The sequence below is a fragment of the Coffea eugenioides genome, unplaced genomic scaffold, assembly GCF_003713205.1.
Source record: "Coffea eugenioides isolate CCC68of unplaced genomic scaffold, Ceug_1.0 ScVebR1_796;HRSCAF=1534, whole genome shotgun sequence".
Lineage (NCBI taxonomy): Eukaryota > Viridiplantae > Streptophyta > Magnoliopsida > Gentianales > Rubiaceae > Coffea > Coffea eugenioides.
This window is the reverse complement of record NW_020864666.1, coordinates 51,255-61,482: the sequence shown is the minus strand read 5'-3', so window position 1 is coordinate 61,482 and position 10,228 is coordinate 51,255. Positions and strand designations below refer to the sequence as shown.

Sequence of the window (10,228 nt, the reverse complement as noted above, 5' to 3'; positions counted from 1 at the left end):
TACCCAATGGTTTCTACCAATTTACCCCTCCGGGACCAGTTCGAGCTCCGGGTACGCACCCTTCGACACAGGCGGGTCCCTCTTCATTTCCTGGGTCGGCCGAGGACGCTACTGGGCCCTCCTCCTTTGCGCCCTCCCCACCACCTAGGGCTACCGAATAGCAACAACTCCGAGAGCAGGTTCAGAATTTGGAAGCTCAGATGCTCAACATCGACCTCAATGTAGCCGGCATAGCGCCGAATTTGGCGCAATTTTTGCATCATACGAGTTTCCCTCCTCCATTTCCACCTCGCCCACCACTTTGACCCGACTTCAGGGAAGTTTTACTGCCCTTTCTCCCACTTTTGATGTTTATTTGTCACATTGAGGATAATGTGTCCTATAGGTGTGGGGGGGGGATCTAAAGGGGTGCCAATGTTTTTAGTTTTTAGTTTTATTTCTAGTTCGTTATTTGTCTATCTTTCATTCTTTTTCTTTCATTCTTTTTTGTGCTTAGCTCTCATGTGAATACCAGGATTTGATGTTGGGTTATTGACTCTAATTCTACTTTTGCCAAGTTTTTACAATTAAAGTGTATCGAGTTAATGTGGTTGACTCCAAAACATCTCGTTGGTGAATATCAGTGACTGTTGGCATTTTAATGTGAATTGGTCCAATATTGACTCTAGTTCTCCATGTTTGGCAATAAGGAGGCGAGCTGCTGCTCCTATTTTGTTTTTAGTGGTGTTATTTTGCGTTATTGTGTTATTTGGTTGTGAATAAACTTGACTGTACTCCACTATTAATTACTACTGAGTAACCGGGGATTTTCACCTAAAAGTGTCGATCCTCGCGTCAAAAAGTAGTAATTTCTATGAGTACGTGGTCGTATAGCGATAGGAGCTGAGTAACCGGGCCCCTTCATCTGAAAAATGTTGGAGTTCGCGTCAAAAAGGCTCCCATGGCTAGAAACCAAGTCTTTTGTTCTCTAAAAAAAAAAACAAAAGGAAAAAAAGAAAGAATAAATATTAGAAAACGTGAAAAAGTGCAGGTTATGTTAGTGTGTGTTAGAGGTCAGCTTGCCTGTTTATGGACTTAGTATGGAGACTTTTGTGAATATTTGGACCATTTGCTGATAAATGTTATGTGCCATTACTTTTTCTTAGATTAGTCAACGCAGAATTGAAAGAGTTTGTGGTTATAAGCTAACCGGGGTGATGTTTCTCGGAGTTTTATCACAGATGCTTGATTTATGATTTTCTTGGTGTATTGGCAATTTGGTAGATAGAGCAATGGCCATTGTCAAATTTTGGTGTCTGTTTACTATTCTTATGCTTGAGTACAAGCATGGTTTAGGTGTGGGGGAAATTGATAGGGGGAAATTGATAGGTTGCAATTTTATCATTTATTTTATTATTAATTTCCTCTATTACCTAATCCGATGTGAATTAATTATTAGATTCTAGTCACTTTTCGCAATTTACATTTATTTCAGGGAGTAGAATGAAAATGCCACAACCAATGCCAATTTGACAGTCATCGGGAAAGAATTCAAAAAGAAGGCACTCAAGGACATTTTTGGAACAAAAGAGACGCGAGGCCTTTTTAGTCATTTTGGCCGAACTCTTCCTGGAAGGGGAGAGCCGGCGCAAAGGATAGCAATAAAAGGGGCGCCGCACAATAGAGTTAGGGGGAGATAGGAATTAGAATTAGGAGCAGGGTACTTCTTTTTCTTCTTTAGCTTAGCTTTTCTTTTGACTTTTCCTCTTTTCGTCTTATTGTGCTTTTGCTTCCATCGGATTTGAAGGCAAAGAAAAGCAATTGGGCATTCTTTGTAATCTTGACTTTTCCTTCATTGCCGAACCGAATTGAATTTTCTCAATTTCGGAGACGATGGCCACAATTGTTGCTACAATTTTGTATGGGTTTTTCATGTCTGAGATGAACTAAATCCCCTTCTCTAGTCAAGGAACAACAGATGCTTTGATTCGCCTAAAAATTGTGAGATCGATTTAATTTTATCTTTTTCTTTTATTTATTGATATTTGCACATTCTCTGATTACAGTGTTTATGGTTATTCAATTAATTGATTGTCTTGGATCCGGATAATTAGTTAATTTAGTAACCTATTGTCAATTGGGACGTTAAATCTGTAATTGTTTAATTGTCTCAAAAAAGTGATAACTGGCACGATTGGGTTTGTGTCAGGGGAATACGCGGGCTAACCTAAAATAACCCTGGTAGTGTGTTATTTGGTTAGAATAGGGCTCCTCTAATGCGTAAGGCAATTGGGGAATTAAATCTTACGGGCGTACCTAAGATTATTTCTCAATTAGAGTAGTGATTAATGGGCGTACCTTAATCACCGGCACAGTAAGGAGGGGTTGACTGCCATCGCTTGTTTGGCAGTTATAACCTATTTATTGGTAAATAATTGGAATTGGCTTTGCATCGATGATCAATTAGGTGAACCATTGCTGAAGTTATTTCTTGGCTAGATCCTTAATTATCACTCATTTGATTTTAGTAAATTGTTATTTAATTTCTAGTTGGCTATTTTATTTTTATTGTTTTACTTTTAGTTGAATTGCTTAAATTGTCACCCCTGATACAAAAACACCCTCTTTGTTACTGTGAATTTGAAAAGAAACAATTACACCCAGTCCCTATGGATTCGACCCTGCTTACCACAATCTACAGAAATTAATTTTAGTTGAGCAGGTTTTTATTATTGCACAGGCTGACAACCTGTCAGGCTTCAACACATGAGTGGAGTTTGGATGATACTTCTTCAACATGGAAACGTGAAATACATCATGAACCCTGGATAGACTTGTCAGTAACTCCAATCGATATGTTACATTTCCAACTCGTTGGAGAATTTTGAATGGTCCCACGTATCTCGGTTGAAGCTTCTTTCCTTTTCCTGCCGTGAGACTTCGAAGTGGCGTAACCTTCAAGAATACCTTGTCCCCAACCTCAAACTCCCAGTCCTTTCGTCGATTATCAGCATAACTCTTCTGTCGACTTTGAGCTGTCTGAAGCCTCTGACATATCACTTTCACCTTCTCATATGCATCCTCGATCCATGGTACTGCAATTGGGTCTAAAACCCTTCTTTCTCCTATTTCATCCCAAAATATTGGTGATCGGCATTTTCTTCCATAGAGAGCTTCATATGGTGCCATTTGTATGGAAGAATGGTAGTTATTATTATATGCAAATTCAACTAAAGCCATGTATTATCCCCAACTTCCACCAAAATTCAGAATACAGTTCCTCAACATGTCTTCAAGTGTCTGAATGGTTCTCTCCGATTGTCCATCAGTTTGGGGATGATAAGTAGTACTAAAGTTCAACTTGGTCCCCAAGACTCCCTACAATTGTTGCAAAAAATGGGACACAAACCGCGAGTCTCTATCAGAAACAATACTTACGGGGATCCCATGCAATCTCACTATCTCGTCCATGTACAGTTGGCTAATTTCTCCAAAGAGTGTCTCATATTTATAGGTAAGAAATGAGCAGACTTGGTCAACCTGTCCACTATTACCCAAACGGCATCATGACCTTTTTGGGTACGGGGTAACCCTGATACGAAATCCATAGTAATATGTTCTCATTTCCACTCAGGGATTTCTAGAGGTTGTAGAAGACCTGAGGGTTTCTGATGTTCAGCTTTCACTTGTTGGCACACCAAACATTTTTGGACAAATTGAGCAATTTCTTTCTTCATTTTATCCCACCAATACAACCTTCTCAAATCTTGGTACATTTTACTACTTCCAAGATGTACTGTATACTTGGATCGATGTTTGTGCCTCTTCCAAAATATCCCTTTTTATCACTTCATCGTACGGTACCACTATCCGATCACGAAATTTCAAGGTACCCTCGGAACTCACATTAAAGTCTTGTATCTCCCCTTTTTGTACTTTTTCTGTCCACTTTTGCACCATCTGGTCATTCTTTTGAGCCTCTTTAATTCGGTCCAACAAATCAGATCTTACTGTAATATTGCAGAAAATCACCCTCTGTCAGTCTAATCGCGGGTTCCATTCACTCACCTCTTCTAACAAATTCCATTCCCTAACCATTAATCCAGCTACTTGCACTTTTCGACTTAAAGCATCCGCTACAACATTGGCCTTGCTCGGGTAGTAGTTAATTGTACAGTCATAATCCTCAAGAAATTCCACCCACCGACGCTGTCTCAAGTTTAACTCCTTTTGAGAGAATAGGTATTTCAAGCTCTTATGGTCGATATACACCTCAAAAGTCACTCCATACAAGTAATGCCTCCATTTCTTTAGTGCAAAAACCACAGCGGCCAATTCTAAGTCGTGAGTGGGGTAATTTCGCTCATGAGGTTTTGATTTCCTAGAGGCATAGGCAATTACACTCCCATTTTGCATTAAAACACATCCCAACCTTTCTTTGAAGCATCCGTATATACAGTGAAACTATCTTTCCCATTTGGTAAAGCTAAAACAGGTGTCGACGTTAACCGTTTCTTTAATTTCTGAAAACTAATTTCACACTTGGAATTCTAGACAAATTGACCATGCTTCTTGGTCAGGTCGGTTAAAGGACCGGCTAACTTGGAGAAATCTTTGATGAACCGACGGTAATAACCAGCTAAACCTAGGAAACTACGGACTTTAGTTGAGGTCTCCGGTCGTTTCCACTCAGATACGCCCTCTACTTTTACTGGAACCACAGAAATGCCATTTTTAGATATTTTGTGCCCCAGAAAAGAAATTTTCTCCAACCAAAACTCACACTTGCTAAACTTGGCATAAAACTGATGTTCTCTTAAAGTCTGCAAAACTATCCTCAAATGTCGTTCGTGATCCTCTCGAGTCTTAGAATACACCAAAATATCATCGATAAACACTGCAACAAATTGATCCAAGTAGGGTTTAAAGACTCGATGCATCAAATCCATAAATGCGGCAGGAGCATTTGTTAAACCAAAAGACATCATGGCGAACTCAAAATGTCCATATCTGGATTTAAAAGCAGTCTTAGGTATATCCTCCTGCCTAATTCGTAGCTGTAATAGCCTTGCCTCAAGTCCAACTTAGAGATAACCACTGCTCCTTCTAGTTGGTCAAACAACTCATCGATGTGTGGCAAAGGTTATTTATTTTTTGTGACAGCCCCACCTCTCCCTAAGGCGAACCAAAGGGTTCGGCGGACCGCTTGCCCAGCTCTCGCCGGAACTCAGTCGATCACTTCCATCCTCGAGCAAAAACCAGATCCAGCCCGTACGAAAATATGGCAATGATCCAAAAACTTAAACGACTTATATACATTACCATCTCAAAAGAAGTACAACCGTCGAATATACAAAGGTTCCAAATCCACCATACAACCAGCCCGTGCCAAGCACTAGGGCGAGAACCATTACAAGAAAAAAAAATCAAAAGCTAGAACAGCTAGTCTATACAGATCTCTCGTCCTTGCGTGCCTTCCCCTGTTAAGGAAAACAAAACTAAAGGGATGAGCTAAAAGCTCAGTGAGGTTCCAAACACATAATAAAACAATCAATCCAATACACTAACATGGCATATCACTACTTCACGAAACATTTACAATGGAAAGCGATAAAACATTCATGAAAAGGATACGGCTCACAGGGAGCAATTCATTCGATCATTCATTCGTTCTCCTGACATTTCCCCTTATTCCTCCAATCATTTGAAAATTTCATTTTGGGAATAAACCCTCGTTCGTTCGTTCGTTTCATTCACCCTCTCCTGGACATTGTCCAGGCTCCACCAACCTCCACCAACCTACAAAGGTAATACTCGAGTATACCAAAACGTTCACCCAGGTCACCATATCGCCCGACCGAGTCCGCTTCTGGCTCGAGTCGATCGGTAACAAGGGGCAGTGGCCAGTTCAGCCAAAAGGCTTACATCATGCACAAGTAACATTTCAATCGTTCAATCATTGAAATTTCACAATCATTTAGGCAGAGTGCGATAAAGTACACACTCGCCTAGCAAACTCGTTTTGGCTAATCATTGAAAGCACTTAACACGTTATCAACCAATAATACAAGTCATGAAGTCAAGAAAATACAACAAACAAGGAACACTCACCTAACTATGCAAAATAACGTGCAAAATATCCTTCTGGATAGTATCCTTAATCACCGAGAAAACCTAAGATTCAACGAGAAAGAATATAGCACAATCAATTAGCTGAAATCGAAGAAACCCAATAAAGAATGAGTAAAACGCATAAAAATGACTTTAAAGCGAAACGGGGCATTTGGACTGATGGACGGAAATATCTAGGGTTTCATAAACCAAACGCAAAACTAAACAAAAAGGGTTATAAAATTTTGCGGCAAAAAGCACTTGGACCAAAACTAGCCTTCAAGTAAAATTTCGGCAGCAAATCCCTTGTGATTACCTATTTTCCAGCCATTAATGGCTTCATTATTTCCTCAAATCAGTCCCAACATCTCACACAAAATAAGCTCATTTCTAAAAGCCGTTCACTAGGCTTAAAGTCATTCAAGTACGGGATTTAGCTCGGAAAATGACTAGATTCCAATAAACACAATAAGACTCGAATACAAGTCATAAACCAATGTCAAATACTACCGAAATAGGATTCCATAAGCATACATAAGCATTATAGGAAACCAGAAAAATCCGGGAAAGATTTAGCTTTACCCCTGAAAAAAACAGTTTTTGACCTCATTTTGCGGTAATGGCACCAAAGGCACTACGATTGTCGGATGAAGGTGTAAAATCCAGTGTTTCGAAGCTAAGAAATAGGGCTACAATGTTCTAGAAGGCAACTCTGTCCAGTTTCGGGTGCAACCAGGTCAAAAATGAAAAATACTACACCAGAACCGGAAAAACACATTCACAAATCGTATTCTGGTGCAAACATCATAAAACAGGCTACCTAAGTCAAAATCCAGAAATTCCAAAGCCAGCCGAAAGATAAGGAACGGGGTTACATTTCATCAGAAGACCTCAAAAACCAATTATGAAGTAATTCCAGCCAAAATAACCAATTACAGGCGCAATTCTTACATTCGGGTAAAACCAGAACAGCAATAGTAATTTCGATTTTCTCATTCTACACTACTCCGATTGACCTGAAATTTTTTAGGAACCTCTAAAATGTCATTACCTACAACTTTCATGTTTTAAGCCAAGGCCAATTCGGCCTCTAACTAGGAGCTATAAATTCGGGCAGAATGTTCCCACTAAAACCCTAATTTTCTGAAATTTCTTCCAAACCAGAAATTGGTTGCAATGAATCACTTTTTCCACCTCCTAGAGTCATTATATACCATTTCCAATCATCATAGATAGCCACACAATCATGTTCATAGTAAAACAGAAAAATCCCCAAAAATAATAAAACTTCATCACTTCAACCACAAATCAAGAAATAATCCATAAACTTGCATCTCATACTACCACTAATCATGATTTAAGCATCAATTAAGGGAGGAGGGTGGTTCTTCACAACTCACCTTAGAAACAAGAGAGAGGGAGCAATAGGTCCTCTTAGCTTTCCAAATAACTCCACAAATCAACTCACTAACACTAATTGAAGAGGTTTTATGGAGAAATTGCAAGTTTCAATGGTTGGTTGGATGGATTTGAGCTAAATGGAAGCAAACCTTGAAGAGTTTCTTTCTTTCTTTTGGAGAGAGAGAGCCGGCTACAATGAAGAGCAAAATGGAGAAATTTTGGTTGTTTTTTGATTTAATTAGTCAATTGGTAAGACCATGAATAGTGGTCTTAAAGGTAAACCCACTCAAATGGTGACACTTGTCACCTTTTATTAAATACTTACCTAACTTGTCTCTCTTATACCAATCCACTTAGCCTCCTCTAATTATCTCTTAACACCCGGTAAATTAATTCCAGTATCCAACACTTAACCTAGTTGGCCGAATTTTTCCGAACTTTTCACACTAGTGGGTCCCACGTCCGGTATACGCGTTTAATTTCTCAAAAACTATTCGATACTAGAAAAATCATCTAAAAACTATATTTACTCATAAAAATTATTTTCCCAATTTTTCAAATAAATAAAATGTGGAAAAACGTGCAATTAAAAGAAAAAAATAAAACCTAGTACTAAAAAAAATTACGGGCTCTCACATTTTTCACCGTAACATCATTTAAGCCATGATAGTCAATACATAATCTCAAACTACCATTCTTCTTTTTAACAAATAACACAGGCGCTCCCCACGGTGATTCACTTTCTCGAATAAACCCTCGCTCTAACAGATCTTGTAACTGCAGTTTCAATTCCTTAAGTTCGGCGGGGGCCATTCGGTATGGTGTTTTTGCAATAGGAGCAGTTCCAGGCACCAAATCGATCTTAAATTTTATTTCCCTCTCTGGTGGCATCGATTTCAACTCGTCGGGAAAGAATAAGGAAATTCATTCACTACTAAAACATCCTCCAGTTTCACCTTATCTTTAGGAGTATTAATTAAGAAGGCTAAGTAAACCTGCGTCCCCTTACTCAATAACTTTCTAACTCGAATTCCCGAAACAAGTGCAGACGGGGCTAACCTACCTCTCACATCCAGTCTTAGAGTTGCCTCTCCGGGTATAGAGAATTCTTCCACCTTAGTTTTACAGTTCAATTGAGCATTATAACGGGCCAACAAATCCATGCCTATAATCACGTCGTACCCCTTAAGGTTTAAACTTATCAAGTCTCCCACCAATTTCCTTTCTCCTACCCAAATCTCGCAATTTTTATAAACCATATTGGTAATTAGGCTTTGATCCCCAATGGGTGTTCTAACTTCTAAATTGTAGGGCAATTTAACAGGATTCACAGCAATACCACACATAAAGGCAGGATTCACAAAAGAATGGGTCGCCCCAGGGTCAATTAAAAGCTTAGCTAAGTGGTGGAATACAGGGATCGTACCTTCCACTACTTCAGATGACTCAGGGGCTCGTTGATAGTCCAAGGCAAAAACCCTAGTAGAGGATTTTGGTCTACTTCCAGTAGCGGTTGGTTGCTTAGGGTTTGACTTCTCCGGCTGTGCACCCTCGTTCCCGTCATGGTTCTTAACAAGGCAAGCAGCGATCTGATGCTCGAAACTTCCACAACGGAGGCACTTCCTCATTTTTCGCCAGCAAGTGTCCTTGGTGTGGTTTAGCTTACCACAATATCCACAGCTTGCACGAGTAGTGGTCGCAGGAACTCCTTGGGAGATAGTCCTCTGTTGTCCCTGTCCCCTTCTACTGTGAGCTCTTCTAGATGGAGCTCCTCCTCTCGGTGTCCCAGCAGTTCGGGTTCCACCCGCACCTCTTCCAAACTTAGGAGGTGGCATATTATGATCACCTCGCCCAGGAGCACTACTAGATGTACCACGCCTCTTAGTTTGAAAGGTCCAAACTTGAAATCGGGCCTGCTCCACTCGTTGCGCTTTTTCAAGAGCATCTTTAAAAGTGTCGATTTGAGCAGCAGCTGAATCCTTTTGAATTTCCACATTCAATCCTTGTACAAATTGCTTTATGCGCTTTTGTTCACTAACCACCAATTCTGGAGCAAACTTGGAGAGTCGAGTTAACTGGGTCTCATATTCCGCCACACTTGAAGTGCCTTGGCGCAGTTTAATAAACTCGTCATCTCTTTTCTCCTGGATTAAGGGCGGAAGGAACTTCTCATTGAATTCCCTAGTGAAGTTTAACCAAGTACGTGGGGTTTGCTTCTTTTCCCACTTGGCTCTTACTACGTTCCACCAGGAATGGGCCGTACCTTCTAACTGGAAAACGACAAAAGTTACTTACCTTTCTTCAGTGTAATGTAACGCAGCGAATATGTACTCCATTCGCTCCAACTAGTTCTCGCCAACTTCCGGATCGGGTTCCCCAAGAAATTTTGGAGGAGCAAACTTTTGGAAATGTTCCAGGGCCCTATCTTCACCTACCTCAGGGTCCCTTTGCTGGTTACTAGGTATTTGACCTTGCTGGTCAACCAAACGGGCCAGTAAATCAGTCATACGATTGATAGCCGTAACTACCTGGTCCCCTCCTTCAACTCTGGGTCCCTGGTTCTGATTTGCTACTGACCCCTATTCCTTCTCTTGGCCCTGAACCTACCTGGATCCACGTCCACGGTCGCAACCACGTTGTCGTCTAGTCTCCATTATTACTCACTGGCCTAGAGCCCACGTATAATAACTAACAGGGTAAGCAAATATGGGTATACAATAGATGCTTATTCATATTT

The 10,228-nt window shown here is 40.3% G+C and overlaps 1 protein-coding gene across 1 annotated transcript; it reads right to left on the bottom strand.

Annotated features, from left to right (window-relative positions):
- Positions 1 to 8,387: 8,387 nt before the first annotated feature.
- On the bottom strand, positions 8,388 to 9,998 carry LOC113758945. The gene is made up of 2 exons (XM_027301617.1): positions 9,927 to 9,998; positions 8,388 to 9,761 (listed from the first exon to the last, which is right to left on the bottom strand). Exons 1-2 carry the CDS (start codon positions 9,996 to 9,998, stop codon positions 8,388 to 8,390), a joined length of 1,446 nt encoding a protein of 481 aa, XP_027157418.1.
- Positions 9,999 to 10,228: the final 230 nt, after the last annotated feature.